Source organism: Microtus pennsylvanicus, chromosome 6, assembly GCF_037038515.1.
Source record: "Microtus pennsylvanicus isolate mMicPen1 chromosome 6, mMicPen1.hap1, whole genome shotgun sequence".
NCBI lineage: Eukaryota > Metazoa > Chordata > Mammalia > Rodentia > Cricetidae > Microtus > Microtus pennsylvanicus.
The window spans coordinates 82,930,872-82,956,008 of NC_134584.1; the positions used below are offsets into that span (position 1 = coordinate 82,930,872).

Here is a 25,137-nt window from a genome sequence, read left to right on the forward strand (position 1 = left end):
GGCTGCTCACCATTGTCCCCCTCCCCCACGACCTTGTAGTGAGGAAGCCTTGCTGTACACATCTAATTCGGGGCTTCTCACCATTGTCTAATTCGGGGCTTCTCACCATTGTCTAATTCGGGGCTGCTCACCATTGTCTAATTCGGGGCTGCTCACCATTGTCCCCTTCCCCAACAACCTTGTAGTGAGGAAGCTGTGCTGTACACTACGGGCTGCTCATCAAGTCACTGGTCCGTTCTCTGCATGGTCATCAGTTACCGTTTTCTGCGATGGCCTCTGTTGCACGAGCCACCCCTTTGATGAGGGGCGAGTCCTCTGCTTACCCATGGAAGTCATGGGTATTGGAAGAGAACCTACAACTGCCACTTTCCAAATGCCAGAGAATTTCTATTGACATTCTAAATATTAATCCTTATCATCATAAATTGAACTAGTTTAAACTGAGCTAATCACATCTGATGGGTTAAATCGTAGTTTGCTTGATTTTCCCTACTTTATTTCTTACATTTTTGAGGCAAAGCTAAAAGATTTTCTGCAGAATGGAGTGGTGGTGTCACTGGGGATACACCTGCAGCAAAAGTGCAGCACACGTCTGTGTTGTCTCGGGAACCTCTGGGGTGCATCAGGGAGAGAGGAGAGTGAGGCACACATCTGTATAGTCACAGGGACCTCTGGGGTGCATCAGGGAGAGAGGAGAGTGAGGCACACATCTGTATAGTCACAGGAACCTCTGGGGTGCATCAGGCAGAGAGGAAAGTGCAGCACACATCTATATAGTCACAGGAAACTCTGGGGTGCATCAGGCAGAGAGGAAAGTGTAGCACACATCTGTATAGTCACAGGGACTTCTGGGGTGCATCAGGGAGAGAGGAGAGTGAGGCACACATCTGTATAGTCACAGGAACATCTGGGGTGCATCCAGAGAGAGAGGAAAGTGCAGCACACATCTGTATAGTCACAGGGGCCTCTGGGGTGCATCAGAGAGAGAGGAAAGTGCAGCACACATCTGTATAGTCACAGGAAACTCAGGTTCACCTCAGGGAGAGAGAGGAGAGTGAGGCACACATCTGTATAGTCACAGGAACATCTGGGGTGCATCCAGAGAGAGAGGAAAGTGCAGCACACATCTGTATAGTCACAGGAACCTCTGGGGTGCATCAGGGAGAGAGGAAAGTGCAGCACACATCTGTATAGTCACAGGGACCTCTGGGGTGCATCAGGGAGAGAGGAGAGTGCAGCACACATCTGTATAGTCACAGGAACATCTGGGGTGCATCAGGGAGAGAGGAGAGTGAGGCACACATCTGTATAGTCACAGGGACCTCTGGGGTGCATCAGGGAGAGAGGAAAGTGCAGCACACATCTGTATAGTCACAGGAACATCTGGGGTGCATCAGGCAGAGAGGAAAGTGCAGCACACATCTGTATAGTCACAGGGACCTCTGGGGTGCATCAGGGGGAAAGGAAAGTGCAGCACACATCTGTATAGTCACAGGGACCTCTGGGGTGCATCAGGGAGAGAGGAGAGTGCAGCACACATCTGTATAGTCACAGGGACCTCTGGGGTGCATCAGGGGGAGAGGAAAGTGCAGCACACATCTGTATAGTCACAGGGACCTCTGGAGTGCATCAGGGAGAGAGGAAAGTGAGGCACACATCTGTATAGTCACAGGGACCTCTGGAGTGCATCAGGGAGAGAGGAAAGTGCAGCACACATCTGTATAGTCACAGGGACCTCTGGGGTGCATCAGGGAGAGAGGAAAGTGCAGCACACACATCTGTATAGTCACAGGGACCTCTGGGGTGCATCAGGGAGAGAGGAAAGTGTAGCACACATCTGTATAGTCACAGGAAACTCTGGGGTGCATCAGGGAGAGAGGAGAGTGAGGCACACATCTGTATAGTCACAGGGACCTCTGGGGTGCATCAGAGAGAGAGGAAAGTGCAGCACACACATCTGTATAGTCACAGGGACCTCTGGGGTGCATCAGGGGGAGAGGAAAGTGCAGCACACATCTGTATAGTCACAGGGACCTCTGGGGTGCATCAGGGAGAGAGGAGAGTGCAGCACACATCTGTATAGTCACAGGGACCTCTGGGGTGCATCAGGGGGAGAGGAAAGTGCAGCACACATCTGTATAGTCACAGGGACCTCTGGAGTGCATCAGGGAGAGAGGAAAGTGAGGCACACATCTGTATAGTCACAGGGACCTCTGGAGTGCATCAGGGAGAGAGGAAAGTGCAGCACACATCTGTATAGTCACAGGGACCTCTGGGGTGCATCAGGGAGAGAGGAAAGTGCAGCACACACATCTGTATAGTCACAGGGACCTCTGGGGTGCATCAGGGAGAGAGGAAAGTGTAGCACACATCTGTATAGTCACAGGAAACTCTGGGGTGCATCAGGGAGAGAGGAGAGTGAGGCACACATCTGTATAGTCACAGGGACCTCTGGGGTGCATCAGGGAGAGAGGAAAGTGCAGCACACACATCTGTATAGTCACAGGGACCTCTGGGGTGCATCAGGGAGAGAGGAAAGTGCAGCACACACATCTGTATAGTCACAGGAACCTCTGGGGTGCATCAGGGAGAGAGGAAAGTGCAGCACACACATCTGTATAGTCACAGGAACCTCTGGGGTGCATCCAGAGAGAGAGGAGAGTGCTGCACTCATCTGTATAGTCACAGGGACCTCTGGGGTGCATCAGGGAGAGAGGAAAGTGCAGCACACATCTGTATAGTCACAGGAACCTCTGGGGTGCATCAGGGAGAGAGGAAAGTGCAGCACACACATCTGTATAGTCACAGGGACCTCTGGGGTGCATCAGGGAGAGAGGAGAGTGCAGCACACATCTGTATAGTCACAGGAACCTCTGGGGTGCATCAGGGAGAGAGGAAAGTGAGGCACACATCTGTATAGTCACAGGGACCTCTGGGGTGCATCAGGGAGAGAGGAAAGTGCAGCACACATCTCTATAGTCACAGGGACCTCTGGGGTGCATCAGGGAGAGAGGAGAGTGAGGCACACATCTGTATAGTCACAGGGACCTCTGCGGATGACCGAAAGCAGAACTTGGGGAGCATTTCTTTCCAAAAGGCAACCAAAGAGCTGTGTTAGGAGTATGGAGAGGGACTAAGAATTTAGCTAAAATCTCAAGAACTGTATTTCTGGTTGATATGACTGCTCTGAGTTATCTCTTTAATCCAAAAAAACCTATGTTATTTTTACAGTAACATTAAGGAGTTTATATTGAAGGACAGATAATTTATCAAGCCTAGTACTTGCCTTTATTAATACACTATGCATAGGTTGTATGTGAAATTTTTAATCCTGTGTTTTACGTGACTTACAAATGAAATGCTTTGATTTTACGTGGTGTTTAAGTAAAAATCACCTCTTCCCTGAGGATGCCATTAATCTTAGTGGATATCCTCTACTTTTATTCCATCAGGGTGATGAGGAATCTTCCCTAGGCTATCTGTTCACTCAGTGTTCAGGTAGCGGTTAAGTTTTCTTTTACTCAGATAGGAAAATGTGTGAGCAAGTATAATCTCCCCCAAATATTCACTAATTCCGCAGTATGTGTAAGCTTAGTGGATAGTCTCAATTCAGCAATCTATGAAAACGTTGTTCTCCTTTAATAGTTGCTAAGAATGTTACTGGGCATTTAGCCTTTAGCTGTTAGTAAACAGGAGTGTGATGTTGAATAAAAGTGGCCCATCGGCCTTGACCTTGCCCTTCTGATATGCGTGGGACAGTCTAGTGAATTACCCGCTAATTTGTTTAAAAATCTCACTGCCCGTGGAATAAGTATTCATTTATGATCCTATACTCTCATATTCCCTCAGCTGAAAAAAAAAGCCATTATTGGAAGGTTTAGTGGGCAGAGGGCTCTCCACAGTGAGCAGCCATTCTCCCTGTCTGACGTTGGTTTGAAGCAGCTACTATGTATCAGAAATGAAGGCCCGGGGTCTACATGTCTCCAGCCAGCTGTTGTGGGTTCTTTCTCCTGCTTTTCTTTGTACAGTGTCGGGTTTCAGGGGTTTGTGTTTTTAGTTCAGACACCATAGTAAATCTTCTGGAGCTGTTTCCCCTGAGGCCCTCTCTGTGCTAGTCACCTGCACCTGTGATCAGCTGAGGCAATTCCAGTCCGCAGGGTCAGCACCTCACTCAGTCTGATCCTTGCACCGGGTTTGTTGCTGTTTCATTTCCTGACTCCTCGGGTCCTAAGGCTTAACTTTTGCATTCAGAATAAAGTCGAAAAAATGGTTCTCTAAGTCACCAGCTGGCGCAGATATAGCTTCATGTTCCAGAGTCACCATGATGTTGCAGATGTGTTCCAAAACTTAGGAGAAGGGATCAGAGAAGTTCTCCCCTTCTTAGAGCAGGAAGGACCGACTGATATTTATCACATCCAAAGTCACGGTCCTTTTCCTAATATTGATGGTCAAGCATTTTTCCTTTGTCCCTAACGCAGTGAATGCCATTAACGCCCAGGTCTCCTAGAAACTCACCACGGGTAGACTTCCTTCCCACCATACTGTGAGGCATTGAGAGCAAGAAGGAAAAATAAGACACTTTTGTTTTCACTGATCTAAACTGTTACAAAAACATTTGACATCCTTGTCACAGATAGCATTTCACCCATTGTAGCAACAAGAACTGCGTAGAAAATACTTCGTTGTAGAAAAAAATCTCAGGTTTGTAAAAAGAATAGGTATGATATTGTCTTATTTTTCATCACACATATGCAATTTTTGCTGGAATTCTCACATTCAACTTAGCAGACATTGTCAGAGATGATATTATTTATAAAACTCTGTGTCAATCACCAGAGAAGAGGAAGATGAATAGATCTGTGCCCGGGTAGCATGCAGTGTAATAAGTCAATGCAATCAATGGATAATCCACGTTAACTCCAAAGCACTTTGCAGAAAAGCATGTTTTTGGAGGTGATGCATTTTTTTTCTGAATAATTTAGTCCTGTAGTTTTGCTGTTGTTGCTATACTGTCTCCTGGATAGTTTCTGATGTGTGCAGCTCTACAAGGTTACAGCATTCAGTTCTACACTAGGAAAAAGGAAGCGAGTGCTGTGTAACTCCTTCCTTGACAAAAACAAGGAAATAAAAACATGAGTCTTCTGTTTTATATAGACTTCATTTCAGATAAATTATATGATTAGATTTCTGTGCAATCCCCCCAGAAATGAGGAAAATATCAAGATGTGCAGGGAGACAGAGCCTTAGCCCCCCACAGTGGGGAGGTTGCTGTAGTGGAGTCAAACAGGAGAGACTGGATTGTCATCCGTGGAGGTGAACAGAGACAGCAAGCACGTTTGTTAATAATGGGGATTAAGAAGAGCAATTAAATGTGGGGAATCAATGATAGCATGTCATGGAATGTTTTTTAATGAAATGTGTACAACAAAAGTACATTATAGACTTTTAAGGAGAGAGCACATATTGGAACATGTAGGAGACAAAGTAAGGGGCACACCCTTCAGAAACTCAACACATGCACTGAGAGACAAAGGCAGCCACAAAGCAAGAGAAATAAGAGTATTGTTTCATCTTTTGTTCTCTTTGGTTTGTCAAGATGGCAGGTGTCCTCCTTAGGATTTCTATTGCTGTGAAGAGACACCATGCCATGGCATCCCTTACAAAGAAAATATTTAATTGGGGTGACCTGCTTTCAATTTCAGAGGTTCAGCCCATTATCTTCCTAATGGGGAGAATGGCAGCCTCCAAGCCGTAGTGGAGCTGAAGGAGCTGAAAGTCCTACATCTTTCACGAAGCAGGAAGTAGACTAAAACATTGGATCGTATCCTGAGCATAGGAAACCTCAAAGCCCGCCCCCACAGTGACACACTTCCTCCAACAAGGTCATACCCATTCGAACAAAACCATACCTCTTACTAAAGCCGTGTCCTAGGAGATTATGGGGACCAATTGTGTTCAAACTACTAGAGCAGGTGAACGTGTTTAAGGATATATGGAAAGCTAAGGTGGTAGGGATGGTCTAAAGAGATGGTCTTCCTGTGAGGTCCTAGAGAAGGAGACAATGGGACCCTTGCCCCCACCAGAAAGGCAAAGTAAAGCCCATAGAGTGAACAGAAGTCTCTACCTCCCCTTGAGGCAAAGTAAATGATCCTAAGGGGAAGAAAAGCAGCATTCTGGTTTCTAGAAAGAGAAACCTGCCATGTCTCTGTGAAGTCTGTAGACCCTGAGAATTAGGCGAGTTAATGCTCTTTAAACATTATAGTCTATGTGCAGATGTTGTGGTAATGGGTTGTGGTGTGATCTGGAGTTCTTCTTCACAGCCCGGAGGTTCCCACTGTTCTACAGTAGCTTTAGAGGAAGAAATCTCAGAAAAAAACATTTATATCTGCTTCACCATCTTTCTATCAATTTATTGTCAATCAAATTACTAAAACATACGTTTTCATTTTCTTTTATTGTCTTTATATAAGGTTTCCCTGACATATTCAAGGCTAACCCTGAACTCAGTGGCCTTCCTGCCTCCGTCTTCTGAGTTTGGGGTTTAAAGGCATTATGCACCATGTTCAACTATTACACACACACACACACACACACACACACACACACACACACACACACACTGTAGATATTTTTTGCAAAAGCCATATATGCATGCTAAGAATTCTGTTCGGTTCTATCATAAAAATTGTAGTTTATTTAAGCTGGAAGGTTTTCTGTCATTTCACTTTCATCTTTTCTCCGTTTTTCCTTTCCTGTTGTCTCTTGCGTTTGTGACTAAGCCCGAGGAACTCTACTACTGGGTTGTTCTGAACTGCTCAGCATTTTCCATTTTTACCACATCAGTTGACCCTTATTCACACCCGAACAGAGATTCTATGTGTCAAGTCTTTTCTCAGGACAATACTGAAGCCAACAATGATAAAAAATTTATAAAGTAACATCACCACATTGAGACAGTAACTCTATAGATAAAAGGACCCAATAGAAGGAAAGCAATGCTTATATTTAAATACAGCATAGAATAACTCAAGTTGAATGCTGTTGTACCACAGATAGGAGCAACTCACTCCTAATAGACAATGTTATTTGTTTGTTGTTTAGTGTGTGTGTTCATGTCTGTACACGTGCATATGTATACAAATGAGGGTAAAAGCCAGAGAATGATCTTGGATTTGATCCTCAGGGGCTCTTGTGTTTTTGAGAGAGTATAGGCCAGAGTTGGTGACTAACCAGCTCCAAGGGCTCTACCTGTCTCTGCCTAACTTGTCTTGAGGAACAGTTCTGCCCGATCTCACCCAGCTTTTTGTGCATGGTCTAACTCAGGTCATCATGCTTGTGAGTTTTCCAACTCAGCCATCTCTTCAGCCCACAGTGCTTTGCATATTTTAATATTGCCACCAGCCATTTAAGATTTGGCTGGCTTTTTAAACATGCAGCAAATATTTTTCATAAAGCCAAACGCTATATTATTTTGAAAAATCGCTATGTGATCATACTTTCCTGAATAGAATCGTTGGCTTTTGTTCTGAGAAGGAATGAAAAGAGCAGAGCTGACAGGTGATCATGGGAATGGATTCTAAGGAAAGCAGCCCTGCAAGGAATGTTATGAATATCACTGAGGGTGATTGCCGCTGAGGGGGATGACGTGACCCGTCCTGTAAAGACAAAACATTCAGTCTTAGGTTTGAAAAGCTACTTCAGCAAGCCACAGTTGTCCTCACTGCCACAAAGTCACCCACCCATTAGAGAGCCGAGTGGAACTCGGGTTCTCCATAGGCTGGTGGACATGTCAGAGAAGATTATGTCACACTTAAGTATCAGTAAAGGTGGTGGCCACATACACGTGTGTGTCCTTCAGTTACTGGTGATTCTAGAAGCTCTGTCTCAGACAGGAATACACAGTGGAACTGATAGTGACAAGGGACAGCTTGCTTACCTGAGCCACGAAGACTGCCAGTGTTCTACAGCACAAGGGCAGCGTGAGTCCTGATTTACCATCCAGGTGACACATGCGTGATGCCACAGCAGGGCCACACAGCCATGAACATGAATGTGCTGCGGTTACAGCTATTTGGCCATGCTTTCCAGCCTCAGAAATTGATGTTAATCCTAAGCCTGGTCACCCACACTTCACTGGGCTCTGGAAATGACCTGTGTTTATGGAATGGAGACTGAAGTGAGGCCATTATACTACAGAGTACCACACACACACACACACACACACACACACACACACACACACACACACACACCTTGCCCCCGCTGTAGTAACTCTAGATTTTCTTGACTTCACATTTCTACACATTTGCTTCCTCTGGGTCCTCGCAAGAACTTTTTGAGAGAATACCACACATGTGCAAAGGTTTGGGGCTCTCTTGTCCAAGGTTCGACTTTGAGCAATTGCAACCACTGTTAGGCTCACCTCCCTCGTAATGTCTCTTTCCTAAACACCTATTTTGTATTTACTTGCTTTTCCTTGTTTCCAAGTCTTAGAAGGAGGCTAGGCTGTGCATAAGAGATTACCCTGAAGACTTGATTAACACATCCTCCATCCTTACAGGGATGTGTCTGACCTTCTGTCATCCTTACAGGGAGATTCCCGACCTTCTGTGATCCTTACAGGGAGATGCCTGACTTTCCATTATCCTTACAGGGAGATTACTGACCTTTCTCCATCCTTACAGGGATGTGTCTGACATTCTGTCATCCTTACAGGGAGATGCCTGACCTTCCTCCATCCTTACAAGGGGATGCCTGACCTTGCTCCATTCTTACAGGGAGATTCCTGACCTTCCTCCATTTTTACAGGGAGATGTCTGATCTTTCTACCATCCTTACTCTTCTTTCTCTTTTCTTTTTACTGGGTTTCCAAACGTAAGAAGTTCCAACATGCATTTCACATTCTGCCATGCATTGCATTTGGATGACCTCCCACTATGCTAGTCTCTTCAGGCAGCATGAAATGGCTTAGGATAAAAAGATGGGAATTCAGTTGAAAGCCCACTTAGATATGTCTGTAGCTATTTGGAGCCCTTATATTTTACTAGCAGCCAAAGGAGGGTAATTAACACACATACACTTTGTGCTTTCAAGTGCATTCCCCCATTATCTCTCTAGGGAAGGAAGTTAATATTTCCACTGTCAGTTTCTATGACAAAAAGACATCCCACTGCATGTGGAAAGGCTAGAGAGATGCATGGGAGACCAGTCACTGTGCATTCTGGGATTCTTAGGGAATTATATTTCTGCAGGGTTCTAACAAGTCAATTTATCCTTCCGTTGCAGGAACTGTGAATTATTTCTGTCATTTGAAACAATTTACAACATTCTTTCTGTGGAAAACCCTTTGTTTCTCTATCTGTGTATACTTCTTAAGGCCTGTATTAACTTTAACTACTGCTTCAACTGATTACCAATTCTCTGATAAATTTTCAAAAATAATTACCTTTCTTTTTGGAATATCTATATGAGTTTCTAATAAAATCACCCTAAAGGTAATTCGTTTTGGTCTTATAGTAAGAAGTAGGTTAACACTATTTTCTTAATTTCTAAGATATACATTTAGAATATAAGTATCTGGATTTGACCTGGATTAATTCCTGCATCTCCAGTGGCCCAGTTTTATTTGATGTCATATCCAGTAAACAGAACATCTGTCGAGGGCGACTAAAATTTAATTTCAACTTCTAATTTAAAATAAAAGCAGGGAGGCTAGAGAGATAGATTGACCTCTTTGCTTTCCAGGGGTCTCCTCAATACTCACAGGCCACTTCCAAGGCATCTGTAACTCCAGTTCCAATGTGTGCTCCTGCCTTAGAGAATACAGGCATGTCCATGGTGCAGCAACTACATTCAGGCAAAACACTAATACCCGTAAGGAAATAAATAAATAAACAAACAAATAAATCTCACAGAGGGCACTGATACTAACTTAGAATTTGACCTTTCACGTAGTTTGACACTGTAAATCCCTCCATGTTTAATATGAAGAGGCACTCTTTAATTATCACGCCGCATCTTGTTAACCCACAAAGAGGGGTATTCTGTGTTCAATCAATCTTTTCATCCAATCTATATCCTCATTTCCCCTCCCAGTTGCGTATCACAAATCTCCAGAAACGTGGGAATGGCCTTGGGAGAGCACGACAAAGAGGACTAAAAGTTAGGTAGTCTAGGCTAGTCAAAAAGAGCAGGCTGTGAATGCTAGTTACCACTCGGTGCTGTCTTGGGGAACAGGAAATATGGGTGTCTGCAGGATTGGAGGTGCTGCAGAAGGGGAATAAAATGCACCTTTCATGTGCTTATTTCTTCAGTGCTTCCCTTTTCATTTTGGAAACTTTCCGTGCATTTTTTCCATTCCATGATTATCTTCCTATATTTGCCTTTATCTAAACCTTCCCCGATGCCTCGGTGACCTCTGTGGGATGACATGCTAAGATATCACCTGCTTCCAAGGTCCTGATGGGATGAGAAAGGGGCTGTCGGGAGAATCAGTGCCTTTCTGTGTCAGCAGAAAGGAGGGGTAAAGAAGATGGAAGGAGAAGGCCTGACCTTTGCCTCTCTGGGCGGCAGTCTGCCCTTCCTCTGTGGCAGCAGCCAGCTGGTAGGCTATGGGAATTACCTCCAACCTGCATTTCTTCTTTAACTAAGCTTTGTAAACTTCATTCTGGTTCCTACTTTCACTTTCTACCAACAGGGAAATCCTTTCTCTGTGGTTGTTGGGTAAAACAGGGGACACGGAAGTTGTCCCTGCATGGACAGGGATGGTCACCCCTGTCCCTTCATTGCTAGGACCTCCTCCACCTGAGCACAAGCAAAGGGATTATCCGTGCACTCAGCACTCAGGTTTGACTCACAGAGTCCTGCATGGTTATGCTCATGCAGCCTGTCTTAGCAAAGATCTTGTTTGCCCACCTAGTTCTGTTGCTGTGGAAAACATCTCAAGCAGAGCAGGGAGCTCACGTTCAGTGGTTACAGGGCAGCCTAACAAAGAAGAATCTATTGGGCCTGCGATAAAATTATCACATTTTGGGATTCTATAATCCAGCCACTATCTATTCCTATGAGAATTTTAAAATGAGAAAAGTAGTTAATATGCCATTCGTTCATTCTTTCTTTTTTTCAATAAAGGCATGGATACCAATGTGTAAAATATAAAAGATGAATTTCATAAGAACTTTGCACTGCATCTGAAACACTTTTTCACAATAATTTTGAAGTATTTTCTCTGTTGCTTCTGGTGACAAGTTTCTAAACTCATTGAAGAAGAAGCTCTAAAAAATGTGTAGGTCAAAAAATGTTCATCTCTAAGCAGGTTGGAATTCTGGTTTCTGATTTCTTATATCACCTGCTTCATTGATGAGAGTGTGCTGGTGAATGATGAGGATTAACTAGTATATGACGAGAGTATGCTAGTGACTGATGAGGATAAACTAGTGTATGATGAGAGTGTGCTGGTGAGTGATGAGGATAAACTAGTGTATGACGAGAGTATGCTGGTGAGTGATGAGGATTAACTAGTATATGATGAGGGTATGCTGGTGAGTGATGAGGATTAACTAGTATATGATGAGGGTATGCTGGTGAGTGATGAGGATTAACTAGTATATGATGAGGGTATGCTGGTGAGTGATGAGGATTAACTAGTATAAGATGAGAGTATGCCGGTGAGTGATGAGGATTAACTAGTATATGATGAGGGTATGCTGGTGAGTGATGAGGATTAACTAGTATATGATGAGGGTATGCTGGTGAGTGATGAGGATTAACTAGTATAAGATGAGAGTATGCTGGTGAGTGATGAGGATTAACTAGTATATGATGAGAGTGTGCTGGTGAGTGATGAGGATTAACTAGTATATGATGAGAGTGTGCTGGTGAGTGATGAGGATTAACTAGTATAAGATGAGAGTGTGCTGGTGAGTGATGAGGATTAACTAGTATAAGATGAGAGTGTGCTGGTGAGTGATGAGGATTAACTAGTATATGATGAGAGTGTGCTGGTGAGTGATGAGGATTAACTAGTATAAGATGAGAGTGTGCTGGTGAGTGATGAGGATTAACTAGTATAAGATGAGAGTGTGCTGGTGAGGGATGAGGATTAACTAGTGTATGATGAGAGTGTGCTGGTGAGTGATGAGGATTAACTAGTGTATGATGAGAGTGTGCTGGTGAGTGATGAGAATTAACTAGTATAAGATGAGAGTATGCTGGTGAGTGATGAGGATTAACTAGTATATGATGAGGGTATGCTGGTGAGTGATGAGGATTAACTAGTATATAATGAGAGTATGCTGGTGAGTGATGAGGATTAACTAGTATAAGATGAGAGTATGCTGGTGAGTCATGAAGATAAACTAGTTAAAGCTGGTTTTAGTACAACACTGTTTTTTATGCTGTTCATGATTCTGTAGCCTTCAAACTAATGTAATTTATAATTGTAAGATAGTGCAATGACTCTTCCCCAGTTGTGACTGTCTGCTTGCTAACACAGTCAGCTATAACTGTCCGGAGTTAATTAAAGTAGATTCATATGTCAGAGTATAGAGCTAACTAGAGAGCACTGTGAAGACACTGTCCTCTTGGTGCTTGATCCCTTCTAAGTAGTTTCCTCTATATTGCCACGTAACAAGCTATCTCAAGCTTATTTACACATTATGGAATCAGTTAACTTCAGCTCACAGAGCTGCTGGGTTAGAGTCTGATGAGGAAAGTAGGGCAGTTTCACCCTTCTCTTATATCCGTGACTTGGGGTAGAAGGGAGAGTGGTCAGGAATCTTTCCAGGATGTTGAGGCTGGAGTCATCCAGAGGGCTCAGTATTCATGCCTGCGATAGCGTGACACGATGCTCGGTCACCTAAATGTCACTTGCCCGTGGCATGAGCTTCTCCTAGTTTATATTAGATTATTCCTTACAGTAGCTATCTAGAAAGGGAGACGTCACACTGTAAAGTTCAAAGGGAAAAATCTGATAGGAGTTATATAATCACTTAAAATCTGACCTTGGAAAATGCTGCTATTGGTGTCTTGTTCGTTTGTCAAGACAGTCACAGTTCTACCCAAATTAAGGTGAGAGGACATAGACTCCAGCTTCCCAAGAACAGAATGCCAAAGAATAGAGGCACAATGGTTTAAAACCATCATCACAGGTTTAGCTGACTGGATGCTATCTGGAGATAACCTCATTGTCTGCCCCGTTCTATAATAACAGCACATTTATAAAGTGACTGGTTAGTGTTAAAAACACATACATCACCATTTATTTACCTTAAATGTCCTTGATGGCAAGGAACAGAAACCCTGACTCGAACTATTAGAACAATTAAGAGTATTCATTGATTAATGTTCCTGAAAAAATCAGCCATAAGGCAGGCTTCAAATTAGGGTTGTTTTAGTCACTCAGAAGTACAAAAGAAATAACTTCGCCTCCACTTAATCTCTGTGTTCCTCTTGTGCACTGACACTATTACGCATCTAGTCTCCTCATGACTAAAGATGTCTGTCAGCTTGGCACACTCTGGCAGTGTAATGTCATCTAACCAAGAGAAATGAAGTCACTCCCAGAGTTCCTTGGTGTTATAGCTCAATCCACTGAGAAGCATAATAGTTCCTGTTCATGCACAAGCACTCTGCCATTGATTCTGGTCAGTATTCTGTTTAGAACACTTGCTGGTGAAGGGGCATCATTTGGTGAGCCACAGAAAAGTATAATATGCAACCTTTTGCCTTACGTGTTCTGTTCCGTAGGGGTATGGATTCTGTTTGGCTTGATGAGATTGGCGTTCTTAAGAACAACAGATATCTTCGTCTATTTTTAAAGTTGTCACAGAATTGAATACTGTAGGTGGTTCTGCCACAGCTCTTTATCAGTTGTATTCTCTACAGCTTGCTGACGCATGGCAGGGTGGCTGTACTCATTTTACAGTTGTGGAAAGGGGAACAGGGACAACTCATCCTGGACCACACATCAAGGAGGCTGGAGTGGCGCTGAAAGTCATTTCTCTAGAATTACAGCTTTGTTTTCAGAAACTTATGAAAATTTCAAAGACAAAAGTAAAAAGAAAAAATAGAGGAAAGATTTAGGGATTTGGAGTCTATAACCTAGCATAAGAATTTTTATAAAAAGCAAATATTCACAGATAAAGTAAAAGCCCCTTTTGTGAGCCCTCGCTCAAGCTTTTCCACACATCAGTCTTTATTTTTTTGTGGAAAGTAACACCTTGATTTTAGTTTTTTTTAATTCTCATGAATATTTTTAACATATGTATACATGTGCATACACAGTTTTATACAGTTAAATCATATGATTGTTTTCATTTCTTTTCCTGGGTATTTAATACCGTTTTTGTAATATCCATGTTGAGATGTGCAGCCCTGTTTTCTTATTTTATCTGTTAGTATATGTAACAACATACTGAATTAACACTTATAAGCTTGCCCCCTCTATCGACATTTATGGTTTTTTTTTATTATTTAACGTGATAAACAACAATTCAATTAGTATTTTGCACCTTTTACCTCCAATTGCTGTCTAAAACCCAATTTAAAAAACAATAAAAGAATACATGTATGGAGGTTGCCCAAAGGTTCAATTGAACTGTCTAAATTTAGTGTTAGAATAATGCATGAACACATGGCCAAAACACAGTCTATTAACTTTATAGACATTTCAGGAAGCATGGTGCAAACTGAGAGCAAACCCATGTTTCTCAATGATCATGAATTCAGTTGATATAACTGAACCTTACAAATTAATAAAATAATCATTATTAGTGATAACCCTTTCTCAAATTAGAACTGGTTTTATGTCATGCATGGATTTTTATTGGGCTGAAAAAATTGGTACCAATGAACGTATTGGGTTGAAAAAAATTGCTGTATTTTTGTAATTGTCATTCTAGAGATATAATTGAAGGCATGGAGTATTAGAGGGGAAGGGCACTTTGTAAGGCTCAGGTTTGGTCTCCAGCATATAAAGGAGAAAGAAGTAGGAAGAGAGAGACCGAGATACACAGAAAGAGACTGTCGGGGATGGAAGGGAGGACAAAAGGGGAGTGAGGAGAATGAGAAGAGAAAAGCCTTCTTTCTGATGGAATGCACAAGGCGGGGAGTTTCTAGGAGACACCGTATCTGTGTGCTGTGTTTTAACAAACAATCATTTTGAGATAGGAGTGCATAAAGAATAGCTATTTGCTTCACATTTAGAGGTCTGATAGAATGTTCTCAAATGGCTCTCTTTTTTCCAACCCTCCTTCTTGCCCCTCCCACTTATTCTATGCTCCCCACTCCCTCTCAACTTCAAGACCTTTTTTGAACACTCCACCCGCCAACACACACACACTACTGAGTCAGTTGGTATGGCGTCTCTGTACATTAGTTTAAGAGCTGACTTTGTGAGGAGGTCATTGCCCAGAAGAAAGAAAAAAAGCCCCGAACTGATTGCTCCTCTCTCAGCGGCCATTGGTTGCTTGTAGCTCTTCATCTCTGGCAGCGCCAGGTAAGTTTCCCCCACCAATGTTGCCATGTCAGTTGGGGTGGGCATGATGCTCGTCTTGTTTAGGTTACCATATTTTTAAGATTTCGTTTGTTCCCCGGGTGGTCTTCAGGCTTCCATCATCTTCCACAAACTCTTTTCTAATGCTCAGAACCCAAGCCCCTATGTCAACACTGAAAAAGAATTACTTTAGTAAAGATAACCTGAACACGTTGGTCTGTTGTAAAAACGACAGAGCTGTTTGTGAAACCCCAACTAACCGTGTAAGCACAATAGGATGAGGGGAATTCTGGAGCAGGAGCTCACACTAGTCTGTAAGCTTCTGAACTCTGTGGTAGGCAGGGCTAGTTTGCTGTCAGGAAATGACTCACGGAACAAACCTGCCTAGAGAACACCTTGGCATTGGCCATCCCAGGCCTCGACTGCTAAAGCAAGTCAGACCATCATGACAGGAATTCATGGCAGCGAAAAATCATGTTCTGGCCAGGAAGCAAAGAAAGGAAGAAGAAAAGGCTGGAGTCGTGAAGCCCCAGCGAGAGCCCAACCTGAGCCCCCTAGCACTTTCACCTGCCTACAAGATTTTACTCTTCTGGGCAGCCATGCATTTACTACGTGGTTTGAGAGGACAACCAACACCCCAGTTGACCAAGCATCTTGTCTTAAGTCAATGTTTCACAGATTTTCATACACATTCTCTGTCTTGATATTGTATGATTTTGGTGGGTTGCAACTGGAATTTTCTAAATAGGTGAAACACATATATAATGTAGCATACACACTAGGATTAAAAGTTATTTCACACAAATTTTATTACAAAGAAGACGTGTGTGTGTGTGTGTATGATATGTAACTTCCGTGGGACGGTACATTAATTATTAATGCAAATATATTTAATAATTAAAGACTATAATGTAAGAAATAAAATTTAGTGGTTTAATATACATATAATGAAATAGTCACGATGATCACACTATTTAATATATCTATTGCTTCAAATAGTCACCACTTTCTTTGTGTGTGAGGAGCTATGAAATATATAATAAAGTACACATTAATTAACTGTGAACATTCTAAGTCACAGTTCCAGACTTTGTTTATCTTACCTTAGACTAAATGTATCGTTTTACAATGGTTCAGAAGTGGTTGGCATATACTTGAGTGAACTGGCTTCACAAGGATCGTTGTGACCTTGAAGATGTGAGTGACCACTGGTCTTTGTTTTCTGGCTAGAACCCAGATGCTACATCTGCACAAAACACTGAGCTCAGGACCCTGTAGTGCTGGGGCTAAGCTCAGGACCCTGTAGTGCTGTGGCATGTTGCCCACCGCACACCAGCTTTCACAGACCGGTCCCCATCCCTTTTCTCTATTTGTCCCTTGGCCTCAAATGCTCCTAGAGACCCAGAATGTTTCTCGTAGGGCCCTCTGCACCAGCCTGTCCCCATAGTCTTGTCCACTCTTCCCATCAGTCTTGGCACCTTCGTTGGTGTGTTATAACCTCAGTACATTTTCTTACACCTAATATGGGCTTGGCCATTGTTTTTCTTATTAGATTACGGAGAGTTTAATCTAATAATACATCTTTGTATCACAGGCTTCAGATTCTTTCTCTCCTGTTTATATTCTGTTCTCTCTTGGTCTTATAGGAACTTTATTGTCTTACAATATCACATTTATTTTAAATGATTAAAAAGCAGTTGAAAAATACGTATCATCTTAAAATGATCAGTTTACTTCTGCTTAAGTGTTTCAAATTGGTCAGTCTAAACACTGGCGTCTTACTGATAGTGGCCCACCTGGCAATATGATGTTACTTGGTTTGTTGTTGTTGCTATTGGTTTGTTTGTTTGTTTTCTGTCAACATATTACATGTCATTTGAAAAGAGAAATTCCCAATTGAGCAAACATGTCTAAAAGTTCATCCATTTTCTTAATGATTCATGTAGGTAGGCTCAGCTCACTGGGGTGGCAAGCCACCCTGAGAAGGTCTACTAGACGGTGTAAGAAAGAAGGCTGAGCAAGCCATAGGAATAAGCCCATGAGCAGTATTCCTCCAGAGTCTGTGCTTCAGTTCATGCCTCCAGCTTCCTATTTTGAGTTCCTGTCCTGACTTCCTTCTGTGATAGACTGTAATGTAGAAGTTTTAGCAAAGCAAACTCTTCTCTATGTTGCTTTTAGTAATTGTGTTTTATCCCAGCAATAGTAGCCCCAGCTAAGAAAGTGTTTGGGGGTCAAACTTTTTCTTTGAGAATCAGCTTTAGTTCCGTGATGATGAAAATCTCACTTTTGAAACTTAGGAAATTAGTAAGATCATGTGTATACTTTATATAGATGTTTTACTTCGTTTTTCTGTAACATAGGATATATAATGGAAGAATACTCATTTTATTGTGTTCTTGTGATTCCTGAGATGAAATATGACCCTTTTCAGTGTGTGTGTGTTTGTAACCATTTGTGGCCATGGGTGTTTATAAATGGCCTGCATAGTTTCCTGAGAAAGTTCCTCTACTCTTTGGGAACTGTGCCAGAGACCATTGCCGTATGTCATTTGACTAATGAAGCATCTGGTAAAAACTTAGAAATTGCAAACTCTTATCACTACTAAAGCTAATCTGGGGTAGTTTTATGATTAGGATTGGGAATATCTGCTCAGGGTCTTCCATGTATGTAACTGAGTGAACTAGACTTGGACCTTAGGTCTTACGCACCTCCTATCTTTTAGGCTTAGTCTAAAAGAATTCCTCATGCCTCAGTTTGTGAGCTACCTTTTCCTACTATGTGTTACAGATCCAACACTGTTTCTAAGGAGCATTTTTGTCCCCTTCATTGGCTCACATCTCATGTTGTGTTGGAAACATTTGCTTCATAAATGCCCATTGCCTTCAGCTTTAGTGTAGAATGTAGGCCATTTGCTACCTGGGCTTTAGTTACTAACATGCACACTTCAAAGCAGCAGCTCGTCCCTGGTCCTTCTCTAGCTCTCTCCTGCCATTCGACATTGCCTTTGCTGTCCCCTTTCCTGTCACCTGTGCTACTTGACAACAGGGGCTCTTCCTTTTTCCGTAAAAAATGTTTGGTAATACCCGGATATAGTTTTCACTGTCAGATTGGAAAGAGGGCTTCTAGTGTCTAAATAGAATACAGAAGCATTTGGAAATCCTATATTACTCAGTAGTTCCTTCCCAAATAAAAAAGAATCTTACCTGATCCGAAATGGCAATAGCATCAAGATGGGTGAAAAGTCAGAAGCTGATTTTGTGTTTACAAATCAAAGTTTCAGATTTCTCTCACACATGATGCCCAACTTAATGTATAGCCTTGATCCAGGCTAGTTGCTTAGTGGCCAAAGGAGATGGTATCTCAAGATAGCTCTGACTTAAGTAGCAGAAGAAAAAAACACTCATGAAAAACATTTTCCTTGTTGTTTCTCAGGCAGTTTAGTGTTACCATAGCTGCAGAGAATAGAAGGAGAGGAAACTGAAGCACACGTTCAGTCAGATAAAGGACAAAATGGAAGGGATTAATATCATTTCCCTTACGTACTCTTTCCTCCAAAGGACATTTCTTGTTTCGAAAGTCGCGTTTGCAGAGATGTTGCAAGAAAACTCCATAGGAGGCTGCTTCATGCTGACTCTGATTCATGGTTTTCTCCTTTATTTTTTTTTCTCCTTTAGATATTTCACATTTTCAAGAACAAAATGATTTAAAAGGATTGTTGGACAATCTCCATCAAAATATTCAAGCCAAGAAAAGAAAGAATGTGGAGATCATGTGGCTGGCAGCAACAGTAAGCACGCGCGTCCATTTATTCCCTGCACACACCACGAGCAAGCCTTGTCAGGGACGTGGTGCTGGGTCTAAGTCTGTACTTTGGTTCCTAGGTTTCATCTTACATTATTTAGTTAACAAGGCATCATTGCTTTGCTGATCATCTTTCCAGTAGCAATGGAGAAAGATGAACTCAACATAGAACCTACTCCTTACCAACTTTGGGCTTTCTTGTCACTCTGAGGCCAACAAGAAGTATCTGTGATTCTCTTGGTATTACATGCTATGGATAATTGTCAGTGTTATATGACAATCCGAATTTTGAACTACCACTATAAGAGATATGTGATTCCAACTGTGGGGTTGCCAGATCCCTAACTTGAGACTCACGGACATACTGTTCAGTTAATGAGCTTGTAAATGTGTTTGTTAGTTTAGGTATTGGCACAGAATTTATTGATGATTGATTGCCGCTTGGTAATGATCTGACTGTGCTTGGTTCTCTATTGCTTAATGGCACCCTCGGGGTGTGAGATCTGCCTGTTTTCCTGCCTCAGTTTCTACATGAATTAGCAAGAGACTTATGCTTGTGTTTAAAAGCTCCTTTCCAACAACTTGAACCAGAGTTCATATTAAATTTATGAATTTTGTTAAAGTCTCAGATCCCAGGACCTTCCTTTGGGAAAACATCCCTGCACCAGGAAAGGTGCCCTGGAGACCTCTGTGATGAGTCTGTGTTTGGAGCCTTGGCTGTCACTCCCACAACACAGAGTTCAGGTTCATTAGCCCTGCAGCACACGTTATTCATGCGCCATCAAAAGCATTTAAATCAGCCTTCCTACTATTACCAATGTTATTAGTCACTGCTGGGCAAAAGGGAAGGGATAATTTACCATGCGACCACATAAAATAATCAACCAAGAAGAAGACAGAGGCAAGCTCCTGCCATGCTTACCTGGTGTGCTTGGGAAGAACATCAGAGGCAACCAAAGCAGGAAACACTACTTTCAGACAGGCCACCGACGCTGCTCACTCTCAGCACCACACCAGTTACAGAGTTCTGTGTGTTTTCAGACACCACCATGGTTAGCAACTCCAAAGGTTCACTAGGTTAAGCCTCGCGTTATTTTGAATATTTTTCTGAAAGCATAGCACCCAGGAATTCTGATCATATGGAAGACCCTCTGGTATCTGGGGATCATATATATATGGCATTACCTTATTGTATACATGAGGTAAAATCACCTGAAAAGATAAAGCAATGATCGTTTTGTGAAAACGTGAATGCTTATCTCTTCTTGGTAACTTCTTTTACCTATATGAATATGTAAGCTCTTCCCACCAATCCTGCTTACTTCTAAAATGTTTTTCTGGTGTTTATACCAATCACATAAGGTTCTTATACAACTCACGGTTGATTGTGTATTCCCTAGCATTGCTCTAAGTTGAAAATTCACTTTCAATATCAGCTTCCAAACCAGAACAACTTAATAACACTCTTAAAATGGAGAAGTCGGGAATCCTCCTTGACGTTACCAAAACACTTTTATTTCTGCTTTCTGTTTCCTCTCTTTCTGTCTCCCTAATGACATACTGCCTTTGTCAGTGCTTCACAGTTATTAAAACACAGTTATTTTGTTTTTCTTTATTTAATTAAATAATAAAAGGAAAAATTTAAGAAACCAAATGCTGAGTATGTACAAGCAAGCTTGGATCGTTCAGAAACCATAGAGACTGAGCTCAAGACTTTTCTTGCCTACTGTGGAGACACAGCCCACCTCCACCTGGCTTCAAATGCAGGGCATTAATATCTCAAGCAGGAGAGGTATATGCTAAAGTAGTGATATATTTTAAAGAATATTACTTCTTTTAAAAACTATATCTCAAACGTATCTATTAAGGTCTATTTTGTGACTATGAATATAGTCACCATTTGAAAAGGTGAAATACTATTTATTTGAATGAATTAAAATTTTCTAAGTAAAAAGAGATCACATGGTAAAACCATACTCTCATTTTTCTGTAGCTACTTTTATTGGAAATAGAAGGGAGTAAAAGTCTGAATTAATAGGGACACATAAATCTTAATTTAAGTACCAAATTACAATTAAAATACAGTGAAAAAAATCCTCAATAAAAACTGTTTTAATGTTTCTTCTCCAGGCGGGCACTCTGAAGGCCTCGTTGATCACAGATAATAAAATGTATGGTTATTGAGTCGTATTTAATTTATCTTAAATGAACATTGATTGGCATTGCTGATGCTGCCGTTGATTATTGGTAGCTCATCTTAGAAAGCAGCGAGGGCTAGCAGCAAAGGGGGCAGAGGGGTCCACATGTTAAACATAAGACAATGAGAAAATGGGAGCTCCTAGGTCAGATACTTGTCTGTCTTATAATGCAAGTCACTGAGGAACACCAGACGCACGGAACAAAAAACTCAGTGTTTGGACTTAGGAAGACTTGCATTTCCAGCCTGTTCCTGCTCTGCTGTGCACAAGTTACACAGGTTCCAGACGCTTCCGTTTTCCCCACTGTGAAGTGAGGGTAGTCATGGCTTCCACTGGGGTTCATGCTCAGTTCGTTACAAAAGCATATCGATCAGTCATTTATAACCCCGGGCTGTGTGGCAATCTGTGTGAAGTAATGGTAGCCAATTTAGTGTCCCCGACATTGCCACGTGGTCCCTTTATCTATATAGATATTTTGACACGTGAATTCAAGTCCAGCAAATACTTTTTATTTCCAGTAGGTGAGTTTAATATTTTTTCCTATTTGACAATTTTGTACCTGCGTAAATGTGTTTTGATCAAATCTACCCCTAATCGCTTTTCTCTAATTCCTCCTCGCTACCCTCACCACCACTTTTTCCTCCCAGCGTCATGTGCTGTTTCTGAACCCACTGCTTTGCTCAGTGAATGCATGCAGAGCCATCCAGGGAGCACGAGCAGCCTCGCATATAAGGAACTATGACGTAAACTGTCCTCCCTCCCCCAACGGTCATCAATGCCAATAGTTCCTCTGCTAGGGCTGGGACTTCATGAGACCCTCACATATCAGTGATAAGATTTTCATTGCTTGATCTCAAAAAAGTAGACTTTAGGCAAACATTCAACTGTTTGATCTAAGAACAACACATCTTGCGTCATTTTCAGCCAAGCTATTGCTTCTGAGCTGTGGGTGGCATTTATGCGAATCAGGTGCCCCGCATGCCTCCTCTGTGGGGTCTGTGGTGTTGATAGCCCAGACCTCCCGCTCAAAGAAATAAACAAGTTAAAGCCAGCCTTCCGCCTCAGAAAATGAAAAGGCAGTGTGCGTGATTGTACAGGGTGGACGTAGATGGAAGCGCTTGAGTCCTGGTTTCTGTTTGTGTCTTGCAGATTTGTCGCAAACTCAACGGTATCCGCTTCACCTGCTGTAAAAGCGCCAAAGACAGGACCTCGATGTCAGTGACGCTGGAGCAGTGCTCCATCCTGAGGGACGAGCACCAACTGCACAAAGACTTCTTCATCCGAGCCCTCGACTGTATGAGAAGGTACCGCACATGTCTTAAAATTGCTTTCATGTCAAGGTCACATTGGTTAAGTTTTAAAACACATGCCTCCTTCGAAGAAGACCAAACACGTAATGATTTCTTTGCATTTCCATATTTAAATTTGAAGCATTCCCTTTACTCATTTTGGGTAATATAAGGAAATACAAGTATGCGTAATTTCTCATCTTGAGTTAAATGGCTGTGTGCAGCTAAGGCGCCCTTAAGAGTACATTTTCTTGACATGTTTAAGTATGTACAAATTAACGACAGGCCAATAGACAAAATCTCTCCAGATTGAAACTGAGAGATAGTCTCCCCATTGCTGGCGCAGTCTGCACTGGTGGCCTTCCCCATGAGAAAGGCAGAGTTACTCTGATACTGCAGAGATCTGGAATTGCCACTCTGCTGACATTTAAAATACTGTGCCCCAAGTCATATCTGATTAATTCCCACAGTAATTAATTCTGAACTTGAAAGAAGCCATAATGGAAAGGAGTCTCATTCCAAATGATTATCAGCAAGGACATGTGTTAATATAAAAGTGACAGAGATCAGCGTAGAAGAGGTTTGTGGGTTCCACAGAGGGCTGCTTCCTGCTACTTCCTGTCTGTCTTACCATTAGCCGTGTTTTCTTTTCGGTTCTGGGTCTCCCAGTGAAGACACAGATGCATGCTTGCATTGCTGCAACGCCTGCATTTTCCACTAACAAGAGGCTCTGACATCTTCTGTTTTACACCTTCTCTTGTCTCCTGCATTTTCATTGTTCAGTCAAGTTCTGTCATCAAGTTTGAGAACCATTTGAGGATGGTTTAGGAGCCTGGCATGAACATCTCAGCCATGTAAAATTTATTTTATTGCTATAAATTTCTTTCAAAAAATAATCTTTCAGTACTAGTGGGGAAAATACTGACTGTGACGCTAGACTCTAACTGCAGAAAAGGAGCAGAGATGTCGGTACAGATGCCCAGCTAGAAGAGCACAGCAAAGAGGCCAGGGCCACCACAGGAGCAGCGTCACTTAACTATCGGATATCTGGAGGGTGAAACTGGCATTTATTTCTTTAAGACTGGAAGGAAGAATCTCTAAATTAGAAAGAAAAATTTTCAAACAGGCAAATGAAAGGCATATGTTCCTATGCATGCTGAATCCTAGGAATGCATGTTTTTATATTATATAGGTTTGCACATAATTGGTGTTATATATGAAACTTATTTGCTCATGATGTGACATTTATGGGACTTTGTGATTTAGATTTTTTTCTTATTTTTTTAAAATTCAGCTGCTAGAGAGTTAACCTAAAATCAATTATGTCTTTTAAATTTCATGTCTCTATTATTCTGATATTTTTTGATACTAACTTTCAAATCAGTCAAATCTATCCCTTAGCTTATATATAAAGGCAGTTATTTTAGAACTTGAGGGTTTCTTTGGAAATGAGTGTAGCACATAGTTCAAAAACGCAAGGCATGTTGATTAAAGAAAACATGTAACTGCCTCTGTTTCCCTCTTTGAAATTGGGCTTTGTGAGACAAGCTCATAAGAACATATACTCTATCAGGACAGTACAGGGGTCAGAGGACAGCACAAGAGGTCAGAGGGAAGCACAGGAGGTCAGAGGGCAGCGCAGGAGGTCAGAGGGCAGTGCAGGAGGTCAGAGGGCAGCTCAGGAGGTCAGAGGACGGCATGGGAGGTCAGAGGGCAGCATGGGAGGTCAGAGGGCAGCACTGGAGGTCAGAGGACAGCACTGGAGGTCAGAGGATGGCAAGGGAGGTCAGAGGGCAGCACTGGAGGTCAGAGGATGGCAAGGGAGGTCAGAGGACAGCACTGGAGGTCAGAGGACAGCACGGGAGGTCAGAGGGCAGCATGGGAGGTCAGAGGACAGCACTGGAGGTCAGAGGACAGCACTGGAGGTCAGAGGATGGCAAGGGAGGTCAGAGGACAGCACTGGAGGTCAGAGGATGGCAAGGGATGTCATAGGACAGTGCAGGAGGTCAGAGGAAAGCACGGAAAGTCAGATGATGGCACCGGAGGTCAGAGGACAGCGTGGAAGGTCAGAGGACAGCGTGGAAGGTCAGAGGACAGCGTGGAAGGTCAGAGGACAGCGCGGGAGGTCATAGGACAGTGCAGGAGGTCAGAGGACAGCGTGGAAGGTCAGAGGACAGCGCGGGAGGTCAGAGGGCAGGGTGTGGAGTCAGTTGGACTAAGTTACGATTCAGGTTTCATCACACACTACCCAGGAACAAGTTAATCTCAATGCTTCTCTGTGCCTCAGGAAAGTTAGGCAGCCTCTTGGTATCTCACTGTCCTCATTTGTAAAACAGCCACAGTAGTAGAAACAACT

At 42.5% G+C, this 25,137-nt stretch overlaps 1 protein-coding gene across 13 annotated transcripts in view; it reads left to right on the plus strand.

The window, feature by feature from the left end:
• Positions 1-25,137, plus strand: part of Inpp4b (inositol polyphosphate-4-phosphatase type II B) — a 757,204-nt gene that overhangs the window by 686,865 nt on the left and 45,202 nt on the right. For all 13 annotated transcript variants that reach the window (XM_075976561.1, XM_075976565.1, XM_075976570.1 and 10 more), the window contains 2 exons: positions 19,168-19,280; positions 22,642-22,796. In XM_075976561.1, coding sequence (XP_075832676.1) covers positions 19,168-19,280; positions 22,642-22,796 — 268 coding nt within the window. The remainder of the gene's footprint in view (positions 1-19,167; positions 19,281-22,641; positions 22,797-25,137) is intronic.